The sequence below is a fragment of the Malus domestica genome, chromosome 10, assembly GCF_042453785.1.
Source record: "Malus domestica chromosome 10, GDT2T_hap1".
In the NCBI taxonomy this organism is placed as follows: domain Eukaryota; kingdom Viridiplantae; phylum Streptophyta; class Magnoliopsida; order Rosales; family Rosaceae; genus Malus; species Malus domestica.
Genome location: NC_091670.1, coordinates 24,450,653 through 24,465,546, shown reverse-complemented (window position 1 = coordinate 24,465,546; position 14,894 = coordinate 24,450,653). Strand labels below are relative to the sequence as shown.

The following is a 14,894-nucleotide window of genomic DNA, read 5'->3' as shown; positions in this document are numbered from 1 at the left end:
ATTCAACACAAGGCTCGTGTTGAATCTAAACAAAGGTTCATAGTCATCCTAAGGCCCTAAGGCAACTATATAGTCTATCAAATGAATGCAAAAGTTTATGTTAGTAGTATCATATACTCTTGCTTTAAAAACCGTTTTATAAGCATAGTGGGAATATTATATACAACTAAAAACAATCATATGGACCAATAGTTGTAATAGGACCAAAATTGTTTTAATAGAGATTAAAATGTATGTTTATATGTGATGAGACCTAAAACCCTCAACCAAACCATTATTAAGTTGATAAGCGTGAGAGTGCTTTGAACACTCTTTCGTGGCCTTCCACCGTGGTAGCTCCGATCGTTTGTGACTCGTACACCGGCTTCACCCTATCATGGGGGAGTACAAAGTGCGTGCTTACACTCAGGAGGAGTCTATATACATACTTGATGAGGTGAGTGTAGGCAACGAGGATGGCCAACATCATATCATTGTGAGGCTATTCTTGAACCCCTTCACAAACTAAGCATGGTGGGAATGACTTAATTAAGTGCAATGGAGCCAACATCATATCATTGTGAGGTGACATTCTCTAGAGGCCAAATTAGATGGGTACTTGCAAGAGATGCAAATGAGTAAGCGTACTCTCTCATTATTATTAATGCTAGCCAAAATCATATCATTGTGAGGTGGGCTTGGTAGTAGTGAGTCTCCCATACCCTACTAAGAGTTTCATCCAAAACTCTCGAATTCCAATGAGGGATATGGAATTTGCCAAAAATAGTGGGTGGTGCTATTTGATTTAAAGACCCAAATCAAATGGTTTAAAATCAATCATTTTATATTCGTTATGTATTTATTTACCAATATATTTGCAAACGTTATCCAAAACTTGACAAAGAAAAGCCGAATGCTTTAGTTTCCGGACTTGGTACAACAATCCCAAAGATTGTCTTAAATGGATTGTATATGTACCTAAGTAGTCTAATCCTCACAATCTTCCTATTGATAATGTATCATTGGAAGAAAATGTTAGATAAGTCTATCATAAGGAGGACAACACTTTTAAATGTCATAATTCTTCACTTACAAATCGTTGTATGAAGAAATAAGAGTTGCTTTGAACAACCCTTAGCTAATGCAAACACTAGTGCTTGTTTCTTTGTTACATGAACAAGGAACTTAAGAAGAAAGCACAAAGGCATGGACACTTTATGTGCCATGATTCTTCACTTACAAATTGTTGTACGAAGAAATGAGAGTTGCCTTAAACAACTCTTGAAAGTTTGTAATTATGTTTAGAACATAATGGTTGGTTGACAAAAATAGTCCATCAACATGGACTTATGATGATTTTGAATCATTGAGTGTTGAAGTGTTACACCACTTAAAGAAACGGAAACTAGGCTAGGACTTCACCTTTATGTCCCTATCCTAATGGTTCACTAAGTTTATTGTAAACTATGTAGTGAACAATAAACACTTGCTCTCCAAAATGTTTGATGTGTATAACACAATTGAAATAAGTTTCAAGAGAGATAGTGGGAGTTTAGGGACCATGACTATTGTAGTCAAAGGAGAAGTCAAATGAAGAAAGCGAAATAAACTCCAAGGGAACAAACTTTCTTTATGAAAGGATGGACATTGGAAGGGGTATTTGCAAGAAATGTCTTGCAAGTGTCAAGAACACACCTTTCGAAGGTGTTGAAAATTGTTCTTGAATAGTTCAAAATAGTTGGTTCTACTTGAATGCTTGATTCCGTATTAGTAACTATGTTTTACAATAGTTGTAAAAATGTGGCTAATAAGAAGTAGAAGATTAATGAGAGAAGAGAAAGTACTTCACATTCGAAAAGTGAATCAAATATAGATCTCTGCGAAAGCAGATGGTACTTACTTCCTCATATGAACTACCAAAGAAATTGGAAAAACATAGATTGTCTTTATATTCCAATTTTAAGGAACTAAATTCCGTCACTATGTGAAATGGATAAATGTTTTGTTTGACAAAACATTGTTCTTTATTAATGAATGATTAGATTATTGTAATCTAATTAATTATCTCTATAGTAGAGATGATATGGTAGTGTTAACTGTTTAGAATATAACGATGCTTAAAACCCAAAAGGTTGCAAGGTAGTGACTAATCCCAACTAAAGTTGTGATACCTCTAGAACATAAATTACGAGTTGGTAATAAATGGATGCTTTGGATCGTTAGATCCGGATCCAATGCCTTCTTGTTAAAATTGTATAGAGGCAAAATGTTTGAAATCTTTATTCTTTTGGAAAGAACAAAGAATCACAAAGTTGTTGAGATTAATTCACTTAGATGTTAGTGGCACTTGTCCACAACATAATACTACTCATGTTGGATGACATTCACCGAAGATCACTCTCGGTTGGACTATAGTTTATTCTGAATAAACACAAGTCCGAATACTTTGCAAAAGGTTTCAAAGAATTCAAGAAATGTAAGTTGATGAGTAAGACGTCTAAAGTATTTACCTCCTTAGATTTGATCCAAGGAAAAGTAACACTTTAGATGAGTTTCCTTGAAAGATATCAAGGAAAATAGCATCATAAGATAATGAATTTCTCCATTAAGAGAAGAACGAACTCGAATAAGATTTAGTTCGTTGGTTGTTATCTATTACCCATATATAGGATATATACTTCTAAGACAATATGATTGTCAATTATAAGATCTTCCAAGATTTTCATGACTCCATAAGATGTAGTTGGAAAGAAAGATAAATCTCAATCATGTTAAGATTAGGGGTTGTGTGCTAATAAGCAATATTTGTTTGAGAATTATCTTATGGATATCCTTAAATTAACCTTTGGATATCACTTCTATAAACCAACTAACAAATGTTGTTTGTTGGGTAGTTCATTGTAATCCTACAATATGATTTGCCTAAGATAAAGCAATGAACGAGAGATAGAACTCAAAGAATGGGTTCTTTGAGAGACAAGATGATAATCAACAAATATAACAACCTAGTTCCTATACCACAAGCTCCAAGGTAGTCGAGAAGGATTTATAAACCGTCTCAGTTGAATGGTTTGAACTTTATGACTATGTCATAGAGTTGCACCTCTTAATTCGAAAGAAATAAGAATGAAAATCATTATGACTACATTGAGTGTATATATGATATATACGGAAGGAAATGGTAAAGTACCATTTGACTCGAAATAATGAAACCTTCATAGCTAATTGGTAGCTTAAGGTGACTACAATCAAAGAGAATGGTTGACTTTGAAGGAACCATTTTTGACGTAGTCTTAGTTTCAATTAATTCGAAGATTGCTAGCTACAACTAAATGTTGATTCAATGTTTGGACATAATATAGGTTTCCGAAACCATTATTAAGATAGTCTTGATAATATATGTCTAAAACTATGAATCACAAGACATGTAAGTTGTAGAGATCCATCCATCATGGATCTTAGCAAGCTAGTGGGAGCTATAAGCGTCTTATGAGAGAAAGGTCAAATCGTTTGATTTCTCATAAAGATGTAAATGAATCTTTTGTTTACTAGGTTTACAAAAGATTAGTGGGAGTTAATCATATTCCTAAACTTGTATATATATATATGATATATTAATTTTGGAAATGGAAAGAATACTTCTTCGTTAAAGTTATGACTTTAAACATTTGTTAAAGTTATGACTTTAAACATTCTATAAAGATGGAATGTATATGGGAGACATAGTCTATATACATGGGATGGAAATCTATATTGATAGATTTTAGGATATAATTGGATTATATCAAGCCCTAAATATACACAAAAGATGATAGGAAGTTTCTCATATGATGATGAACTTCAATCAAAAGGACAACTTTAGTGAGACTAAGAAGTTGCTCTTCTCAAAGAGAACGTACTCTTTAACTCCCAAAGAAATAATGCATAAATAGAATCCTTTATGCATACGCAGAAAGGTGATTTATGTATTTCATATTGTATGAAAAACATTGACATGGGTTGTACCTAGAACGGTACAAGACAATATCAATGCAAGCCCAGGATCAGAACCATGCAACTGTCAAGTGAGTCCTTAAGTATTTAAGAAATACTAAAGGATAGATTCCTCAAAGAATGAGGAAGAATTAGAGTAACGTAATGGAAGCGTAAATGTATTAGATTATGAATCTAATCCATCATTGGATGTTTCTTCATTATGAATGAAGAGATAAACAAATATCTCTTTATTATGACTAAAGAGATATTTGGATGGAAACATTAAAAGTAATGACTTTAGTGTGTTCCATTATGAATGAAAAATATATTGCCATATAGAAGCTTACAACAGTGTTGTTTGGATGAGAAAGTTCATTTATGAACTCTCTATTCGGTTCCAACCAGAAAGTGTATCTAGTGTACTGACACTATGACACTAATGGGGCGATAGCTCAAGCCGGGGAATCAAGGTCTCATCAAGGTCCGAACTCAAATGAGAGACTGAACCACATGATTAAGAATCATGTATAATGGTGACGTCGTTATTCTCAAGGTTGCTTCTATGGATAGCATATAGATATCCATTGTCTAGGCCTACTATTCAACCATTTATGAAATGACTACAGAAGAGGTATCATCACTGATGACCAAGCTGATTGGCTCTAGTGCAAGTGGGAGATTGTTGGAAATGTGCCCTAAAACCAATCATATGATGATACTTTACGGACATTTCACATGTTAAACTAATGTAGTTTAAATTATAAAGGGTAAAGATTATTGTTTAAGCCGTCTCATATAAATGTTATATGCTTAAACGATAAGTCCAAGGAATATGTGATTGGGAGAATACGATCTAAAGAAGTTAGATTCATGAGACCATTCTTTCGTAGACACATCCTAAACGTTCCTGATCATAGGATTACCAATTGGGCATTGACAGTCCGTTAAGATCAGTACGTGTTGTGTCTTCTCTCAGGGAGAGTGACTAGTCTCGAGTCATTGGTGTGTGTGACATCAAGACAAGTACGTAGGTGCTCAATAGAGAATGAGTTTACTGAACACGATCAACGAAGAGTTCTCATATTCATGTCACATGAGAACTTATGGTTGGGATAATGCAAAGTAGTCCTTTGACCTGAGGCATCACAATTGTCTTGTGGTTAAGTCCTTGATCTTTGATTATGTCAAAGTCACCCCATCCGCGGGTGTCCACGACATCGTTGGGGTTAAGCCACTTAGCCATGGAGGCAAGTGAATGCTCAACAAAGGATCTCTAACCTTCAAACCGTTTGGGGGAGAATACTCTATGATATGATTTAGAATCTCTGGCCAGAGTATGAATAAGATTTAGGAAGGTGTTCCAAATCACATTCAAGGTAATCATATAAGCACACGAATCACATTGGATAGTAGACATGAATAAACTATCAAACCAAACAATGTGGTCAAGAGTATTGTATTAGAGAAAGACCGTTTTGCATTTGTAATCTTAAACTGAATAGGTTCTCCACCTCTTCTGATTAGCTTGGGTAGCCATGATATGCTGCTAGGTGTCACTCATGGTTTGTGGAAGCCCTAAACGTGTATAATCACAAAAGGGAGAATTGAAAGTAAGTTTCAATTCACAATCGATGTGAAATGGTTTTAATCGCCCACTGCCTTGCTAAAAGGAACCTAATGGATCGTACACTGTGTAAGGTGGAGATTGAAGAAACAATGGAGATGAGTAAGAATAATTAAATGGTTTAATTATTTATGGCAAGGATTAATTAATATGTTAATTAATCAAACGAATAAGTTCGTTAAAGACCTCGGGATAGTTTTGGACCTTAAGGCCCAATGGGCTTCGAGCGTCAAGCACATTGACTTAAGTTGTATGACAATTTAATGAATAAAGATTCACAAGGGCCCAAAAGCCCATATCCCTTATATGGCCGGCCAAGTGAGATAAATTAGGGTTTTTGGTTCTTTAGGTCACTTAAAGAAGTGACTATATAAAGAACTTTATAGCCAAAATTCATTAAGGGTTCTTTTGGAGAAAATTGGAGAGAACATGTCTCTCATTTTCTCTCTAGGAGGCCGGCCCCCTTGGAGGGTGTATCTAGCAATCCTACTACTCCAAGGTCACTCATTTCTTCTCCAATCTAACCTTGGTGAAGATACTTAGAGGTTCTCAATTTTGGGAACTTGGAGAAACCTATTCTTCCATCCAAATCCATAGATTTTAGATGCAAGGAATGAAGGCCCTCTCTTTGGGTGATTAGCCTTTGCTTATGCAAAGAGGAATCTACAAAGGTATATATTTCTCAACTCACTTTGATTTGAGTTGAGTCTTGGTTCACCAATCTACTAGGCTTTGAATTTCATGGATAATGTTTTGTTTTTGAGTGCATGCAAGCATTATTCCGCCTTTAATTGTTAATTGCATGCTTTATGATGTTGCTCAAATGAACAAGTTTTCACAAAATAATCCTTCAAATGGTAAGCCTAAAGCAGACAATATCGTGCTACGGTGGCGGAGCGGGCCTGGGATGTGGTGGACCCGGGTCGGGATGTGACACTCACAGTTTTGTTTCTGGGAACTCACACGAGAACTTCCCAGTGGGTCACCCATCATGGGATTACTCTCGCACGAACTCGCTTAACTTCAGAGTTTCGATAGAACCCGATAGACGTCATCGTTGGCACACTTCCGACCAAGGATTTTCTCTGATACCAAATTGTCACATCTCGACTCGGGCCCCCACCACATCCTTGGCTTGACTCGACCGTAGCACGATATTGTCCGCTTTGGGCCCTGACCACGCCCTCACGGTTGTGTTTCTAGGAACTCATACGAGAACATTCCAGTGGGTCACCCATCCTGGGATTGCTCTTACTCGAACTAGCTTAACTTCGGAGTTCCAATGGAACTCGAAGCCAATGAGCTCCCCAAAAGGTCTTGTGCTAGGTAAAGATGAGAATATACATATAAAGCTTACAAGATCCACTCCTCTGGACGATGTGGGATGTTACAATCCTTATACCTGTTGTTCCGTGTTCGAATATGCATCCCCATAATTTATTGTAGATATCCTATCGTTGGTAATAGAAAAATAAAAAAATAGAGAGATTAAAATAACAAATCTACTGTTAAACATAGACGAAATAATGGATGTAAATTTGAAAATCTAATGTTGAGAATGGTTACTTTTTTAGGAACTAGCTATTTACAAAAATTAAGAGGTAATTGTTTAAATTAAAAATTAAAAAATTAAAAAAATTAAAAATTATAGGAACTTCCTAAAGGGTAAATCGGCGAAACCACAAAAAGAAAAAAAATTTCCTAAACGACATGTCGTCGTATTGAATTGGAATTCAGAGAAAGAAGCGACAGTGTTTCTCCGTACGTTGTCTCTCCGTACGTCGGCAATGGAAGTTCTTCCGAGAACGTCGGCGAGCTTCGTTTCTCTGCTTATCCTCTGTATCTCATTGGTAACCAATTTACTATCTCTGTGATTTTATAGGGTTTCTTTTTCAATGGCGGATCGATTTCCATAGCTTAGAAGTTAAATCCCTCGTATGAAAATAATCTTCTAATTATTCATCTAGTGATTAATGCTAATCTTAGTGATTAATGTTATACCGTTAAATGATTCACTTATTTGAGCAGTATCAGGTTATGCATCAGTTAATTTCAGATTAGGTTTTAAATTCTGTTTTTGATGAATCAATTCGTTTAGGTTGCTTTGCACTGTGTCCTAATTGGAGCAGATATATCTGATGCTACAGCACGGTATGACCCGCTTTGTTCTTGGTTTTCGGAATTGATTCTTTTGGTTTATTCCAATTTGTTATACTCTGATTGTTCTGATTGTCGTTGCTGATTTTTTTTTTTTTCAGGCAAAGAGATATCAGTAAATACCGATCGCTCTGTGATTGTGAGCAATGTGAAGATGGCACGGTTTGTATCCCGCCTTTCCACATATGATAAAAATTTAGTAACTATGCATTTGTGGTGATGCTAGTTTTGTTGTACTAGCCTGTAGGAAACAGACATGTTTAGTCGTTTGTGATTTGATATCGCTTTGATTTTTCACAGGGTTGTTTTCGTTTCACTTTCATGGCCTTGCATCAATTGTATTTTTTTTTATTTTTGTTTATTTGTTAAGAGGGTTCTTAGTTCGGAAACATTAGAGGTCGTTTAGAAAAGGACAACGAAGTGGAACGTAAGTTAGCAGTTATAGTGTATGCATAGTTTGATCTCAGAGTTAGTTATATAGATGGTTGATATTTAGTTTATGGGAAAAGTTAGCTTTTGTCATTTTCTTGATGATATAGGGAAATAAATTACAGTGAAGGGAATATTTCCAAAAGAATTGTATTTGATCTACAATCATTTTAAGTTCCCTCACTGGTGGAGGTGGCAGATTAACCCATTGGGGTCTTAATGGGTAACCGTTAAGACCTGTTTAATTTGATTTCACCATAATATGGTGGTGAGATTGGTAGTGGTGACTATGGTATGGTACCTTATTCTGGTACAATCAAACTAAATGGGTCTTAATGGTTACCCTTTAACAACCCGGTTTGATTTGCCAGAGAGAGATTGATCGCTGAAGTGATATGCATCTCCACTGTCTGTCTGACACCCACAAATCCTGCATTCATATGTTTCATCTTCATCTTCAATTGGAGCGGTTGCGAAATCTTTACTATATGCTGATTGAGCAGGGAGAGGGTGCATCTGTGATCAGAGTCAGTACTCTACCAGATGAAAAGGTACTTGATGACGGGTACTTTTTATTTATGTTTGTAGTTGCCAATGGTACTTATGTCTTTTATCCTATTCCGAACAGAATATTGACATAATTGCGACATACAGCAACAATCTTGGAGCTATGCAAAGTAGTAGGGTTAAAATGGGGGACCTATCCGCTTCTTGGGTCTTGGAAAATCCTGTTGATGGAAGGCAGGAACATCCAAAGAGATTTGAGGTATTGGATATACAGTTTCTTATCATAGCTGAAGGAAATGAAGGTCACATAGATTGAAATTTCACAACTTCTACATCTCTATTTGTCATAGGCTCTTAGTTCAACTGGATTGGAGTTGTATTTTCTAGATAGAAACTTGGATAGGAAATTAACTTAGTTAATTCTTCTTTCCAGATGGCGGAGGATTCATCTCAATCTGGATTGACATTTGAAGAAAAGACTCAGCATCCTACAGATGATCATCAATCTGGTGAAGGTGAACTTCCATATTCTCGTCTATCATCAATGAGCCCAGTGAAGCTCAAGCGTCGGGTGAATTGTCAAATGCTTCTTGTTTTACTTCACTATGTTCATTTTGTTCAGTTGGGTTTGTAGTCTGAAGGTTTTCCTGGCCCGTTAGGTAATGCGGCAAGAAAGGAGGAATCTTCGGACTGCAGAGTTGATAGGAAAGGATACAGAAGCTAATAACCAGATGGCTGCAGCAGCAATTGAACGATCAAAAGACTTTGATCCCCTTGTCAAGGGAAAGTACAGCATATGGAGGAGTGATTATGAAAGCCCAAATTCTGATTCAACCTTGAAACTTATGCTGGACCAGATCATAATGGCCAAATCTTACGCAAGCATTGCCATGTCGAAGAATGAAACTGATCTTTTTAATTCTCTCATGAAACACTATAAACTTAGTCAGCATGCTATTGGAGAAGCAAGTTCAGACGCTGAGCTTCATTCAAGGTTTTTCTATTTTTTATCTGCTTGCAAGCTTATCGATTTTATGCAGAGTTTTTATTTTGTTTAATTTTTCTTTTACCAGTGCACTTAACCGAGCCAAAGCAATGGGCCGTGTTCTCTCTGCAGCGAAAGACAAATTATATGACTGCCTCACTGTCGAAAGGAAGTTGAGAGTCATGCTTCAGTCAACTGAAGAGAATCTAAATGCTTTGAAGAAAAAGAGTGCATTCTTGAATCAGCTTGCTGCAAAAACAGTCCCTAAACCGTTACATTGCCTTCCTCTACAACTTGCATCTGACTATTTCTTATTGGGTTATCATAATAGAGGGGATGCAAACAAAGAAAAGCTTGAGGATCCTTCTCTCTTCCACTATGCCATCTTTTCTGATAATGTTATAGCAACATCAGTGGTTGTTAATTCTACCGTGCTGCATGCGAAGGAACCCAACAAGCATGTTTTCCATGTAGTCACCGATAAACTAAATTATGCTGCTATGAGAATGTGGTTTATTGTCAACCCTCCTGCAGGAGCAACAGTCCAGGTTGAAAACATTGATGATTTCAAATGGCTGAATTCTTCTTCGTGTTCTGTTCTCCGTCAACTTGAATCTGCCAGACTTCAAGAATATTATTTCAAGGCAAATCATCCTTCTTCCCTCTCTATGGGTTCTGACTCTCTTAAATATCGGAATCCAAAATATTTGTCCCTGCTGAATCATCTAAGATTCTACCTTCCTGATGTTTACCCAAAGCTGGACAAGATCCTATTTCTGGATGACGATATTGTAGTTCAGAAGGATTTGACGCCTATTTGGTCTGTTGACCTTCAAGGGAATGTAAATGGTGCAGTGGAGACCTGTAAAGAGAGCTTCCATCGGTATGATAAATATCTCAACTTCTCAAATCCATTAATCTCTGATAACTTTGATTCCAATGCTTGTGGCTGGGCATTCGGCATGAATATCTTCGACTTGAATGAGTGGAGGAAGCGAAACATCACTGGTATATATCATCGTTGGCAAGACATGGTAAAGTTTCATCACCTTTGCCGTTCTTCCCATTATTTCCCATTTTTCATTCTCAAGTTCTTAAGATATTCCCAATTAAGAAACCGTAACTGATGGAAGAACTGTTTTGCAGAATGAGGACAGAACTCTTTGGAAACTTGGGACATTGCCACCAGGACTTATAACTTTCTACAACCTGACCTATCCGCTGGATCGGGGTTGGCATGCGTTGGGACTTGGCTATGACCCGGCCCTCAACAAAACGGCGATAGAGAATGCAGCTGTGATCCATTACAATGGAAACTACAAGCCATGGTTGGATCTGGCTATTTCAAAGTACAAGGCATATTGGTCAAGATATGTAATGTCTGATAACCCTTATCTTCGACTTTGCAAAATCAGTGAATAAAAACCTAACCCCCCCCCTCCCCCCCCCCTTCCCCTCACGGTCACCACACACACACACACTCACACAGACACTCGGCTCTCGTAATATCCGTCGGTCGGAAGAAGAAATGGAAATTCAAAATTCTTTATTTCTTTTAGAGACGTCATTTTAGTGTAGGAAGAGAACGAAAATGTTTCTGCAAACTGGAAAGCCTACATTTTTTTGGGAGTTCCAATAACAGCTTTCGAAAGCTAATTCAAAGTTGCGAGTACGAAAATTTTCCAAAACTTTCTCCTCTGTTGTTTGATAACTTAAACGTAAATAGTCATTTTGCTCATTTTTTTTGGTTGTTGATACAAATGAGATCGGGTGCAAGCACACGAAACGTTGTAGAGAAATTTTTTTAGTTTGATTGTCACAACCTCATGTCTTGGTACCAATTCATCAATATTATAAATATCTATGAAATATCAATCATGTTGTACCATCATGTGACGACGACTGTTGCACCTGAAATTTTCACTGCATTGAAGAACCAACAAAAAGGACTGAATAATAGTGGAGGACAACAGCACATACATACATTATGTGTGCATGTTGGAAATGCGCTTCCCCACGATTCCAAACCTTTCCAATTGCAATGTGAGGCTCAAAGAGCTATCATCTAATGGAAAATGGCAAGAACTACTTTGCCACCACCATGAAATCCAGAAATCTGGACTTAAACTAACAGACCCTTCAGCCTTCCCTCCAATCCTCAAAGCATGCTCGACCCTCCGCTCCTCCGCCTTTGGAAAGGCGGTGCACGGAGGCTTGATCAAGACTGGATTCGAGTCCTGCACTTCCGTGGCGAATTCCGCCATGGATTTTTACGTTAAAACAGGGGAATTGGGTTCTGCATTGTGTGTTTTTAATGGCATGAGGAGCAGAGATGGAGTTTCTTGGAATATTGTGGTTTGTGGGTGCCTTGATCAGGGTGATTTGGAACAAGGGTTGTGGTGGTTTAACAATGCTAGGGTTTATGCTGATGGATTTCAGTTTCAACCCAATAATTCTACTTTGGTGCTTGTAATCCAAGCGTGTCGCCGCCTCCGGGATAAGTGTGAGGGGCTGATCGTACATGGTTATGTGATTCGAGGCGGGTTTTCCTTTGTATCTTCGGTTCAAAACTCTTTGTTGAGTCTGTATGCAGAGGAAGGTGATATGGACAGCGCGCGGAATGTGTTTGATGAAATGCGTCAGAGAGATGTTATCTCTTGGAGTGTGATGATTGGGGGCTTTGTACGTTGTGAGGAAGCTCTAATTGGGATGCAGATGTTCAGAAGGATGGTAGCCGAGCTTGGCATTGAACCGGATGGTGTTACAATGGTCAGTGTTCTTAAAGCATGCACTAATTTGAAGGACTTGACAATGGGACAGTCGATCCACGGGTTGGTAATCTGTAGAGGTTTAGATTGTGATATGTTCGTTGGAAACTCTTTGATTGATATGTATTCCAAGTGCAGTGATGCGGATTCTGCATCTAAAGTTTTCGAGGCAATGCCACGAAGGAATAAGGTGTCGTGGAATTCTATTTTATCTGGATTTGTGTTCAACGAGAAGCATTTGGAGGCCCTGTCACTGTTTTTCTCTATGGGGAATGAAGGAATTGAGGCGGACGAAGTTACTCTTGTGAGTGTTCTTCAAACATCCGAACATTTGGGCTTGATTCATTGCAAGTCGGTGCACTGCGTAACAATCAGGCAGGGATACGAATCAAATGAATTGCTCCTGAATTCTCTCATGGATGCTTATGCAAAGTGCAACGATGTTGAGCTTGCATGGAAACTTTTTAGAGAGATGAAGAAAAGAGATGTGGTTTCGTGGAGCAACATGATTGGAGGGTTTGCTAGTTGTGGCAGACCCGATGAAGCAATTGCCGTATTCAACGAGATGATGAGGCTGCAGGGACAAGATCAGAAGCCCAATGAGATCACCATCATAAATCTTTTTGACGCTTGTTCAGCTTCTGCCGAATTGAAGAGGTCGAAATGGGCTCATGGAATTGCTATCAGAAGAGGTTTGGCGGCACAAGTAGCTGTCGGAACCGCAATTGTAGACATGTACTCGAAATGTGGGGCAATAGGAGAATCGAGAAAGGCTTTTGGACAAATTCTTGAAAAAAATGTCGTGTCATGCAGTGCCATGATAGCTGCGTATGGAATGAACGGTCTTGGCCATGAAGCACTAGCTTTACTTGCAGAAATGAAGCTGTATGGTTTGAAACCAAATGCAGTGACCATTCTTTCTGTGCTATCTGCGTGTAGCCATGGAGGTTTAGTCAAAGAGGGCCTTTCCTTGTTCAATTCGATGGTTCAAGATCACGGCATTGAACAAAGACTGGAACATTACACTTGTGTAGTTGACATGCTGGCCCGAGCAGGAAAGCTTGTAATGGCAATGGAATTTATCAAAAAAATCCCAGAAAGTTTTATGGCCGCCAGAACAAGTAATGCTTGGGGTGCATTATTGAGCGCTTGCAGAAGCTATAGGAACAGCAAAGTTGGTTTTGAAGCCGCCTCTCGTGTGCTTGAGCTGGAGCCTGAAAACTCAGCCGGGTACTTACTGGCTTCGAGCATTTACGCAGCGAACGGGTTGTGGGTCGACGCTGGAAGTATGAGAAGGTTGGTGAAGGAAAGAAGGGTGAGGGTTGTGGCTGGTTACAGCTTAGTGCATGTTGGTGACAAGGCATGTAGATTTGTTGCTGGTGATGGTAATTCCCACTCCAAATCCGTTTCACCATCTCATGGAAATATGCACTCAATGCTTGAGCTGTTGCATGCCTGCATGATCAAGACGGGAAACAGGAATATTGTTGATGATTTCGACTTAATTGAATAAAGTTCGTTAGTTCAGTTGCTTCGTGGTGATTGAGATTAAATATTGATGACGTAACAATCAAATGTCAACAACAAAAGATACTAAAAGCCAATCATTATCACTTAGTACTACGGTCTAGTGGTATTCTTTTTTACTTGTAAGTGAAAGGTCTTATATTCAAATTTTGCCAAAGGCGAATTTGAACCATATTATTTCTAGCCATTGTGAGACTTAGCCCACCCCCACTCCCTTATTATTTATAAGAGGAAATTGTAGAAATAGTCCCTCAACTTTAACTCAATTGGAGCAATGGTCCCTCAACTTTATTTCCATGACCATTGGTCCCTTAACTCGTCAAAATATGTAGTTATGGTCCTTTTTCTTAACACCATCAATAACTCAGGTAAATTCAGTCATGTGCGTGGCACATGACACTAACTATAAGGGTAATTTAGGAAACAAATTATTTCCCAGATAAAAGCATCCTCATGCCTAGGTTGCATTCGATGCCCATCCCCAGGTTGAATTCAATATTCATCCCTAGGTTGAAGTTGATACCCATAGCTGTCTACAATATTACCCAGTCTTAATCATGATAATTGATGTTAACTTATGACGACATGGTAGAAGGTAGTGGACAATTGGTAAAAAAAGGATCGTTGTCGTTGGACTCAAAAAGCTCTGTGTACCGTATACAAACTTAAGAACTGCAGGTTCTGCATATTCGACAAGAAGGTTGTTTCACGTCAACTTTGCATACCCAGAAAGACTTGGGTTGCATATATTTATAGCCAATATACATATTACATCATCTATTCCAGGCCTCCATGGTCTATCCACATCAAAAAAACAAGCATCAACATCATCTATTTCAAAACCACCATGGTCTTCACATCCTCCATGAGAAAACAAGTGTTAACATCAACTAATCGAGGCCTCCTTGGTCCATGAACATCAAAAAACAAGCAGCAATATTAT

General features: G+C 38.1%; 2 protein-coding genes across 5 annotated transcripts; both read left to right on the top strand.

The window, feature by feature from the left end:
• The first annotated feature begins 7,290 nt into the window (after positions 1–7,290).
• Positions 7,291–11,394, top strand: LOC103445261 (probable galacturonosyltransferase 3). 4 transcript variants are annotated; one of them, XM_029109828.2, is made up of 9 exons: positions 7,291–7,428; positions 7,677–7,729; positions 7,837–7,897; positions 8,536–8,715; positions 8,793–8,930; positions 9,105–9,242; positions 9,331–9,665; positions 9,745–10,690; positions 10,803–11,394. In XM_029109828.2, the coding sequence occupies exons 4-9, from the start codon at positions 8,560–8,562 to the stop codon at positions 11,076–11,078; spliced, it is 1,989 nt and encodes a 662-aa protein (XP_028965661.2). In that variant the 5' UTR covers positions 7,291–7,428; positions 7,677–7,729; positions 7,837–7,897; positions 8,536–8,559; the 3' UTR covers positions 11,079–11,394. The 4 variants fall into 4 exon arrangements, with proteins under 4 accessions (XP_028965661.2, XP_008382476.3, XP_028965663.2 ...); XM_008384254.4 differs by having other exon boundaries at positions 7,300–7,428; positions 8,668–8,715; XM_029109830.2 differs by lacking the exon at positions 7,291–7,428 and having other exon boundaries at positions 7,714–7,729; positions 8,668–8,715; positions 8,819–8,930.
• A 143-nt stretch (positions 11,395–11,537) lies between these two features.
• On the top strand, positions 11,538–13,951 carry LOC103412101 (pentatricopeptide repeat-containing protein At2g17210). Its single transcript, XM_008350699.4, has one exon. It carries the CDS (start codon positions 11,652–11,654, stop codon positions 13,935–13,937), a length of 2,286 nt encoding a protein of 761 aa, XP_008348921.4. The 5' UTR covers positions 11,538–11,651; the 3' UTR covers positions 13,938–13,951.
• Positions 13,952–14,894: the final 943 nt, after the last annotated feature.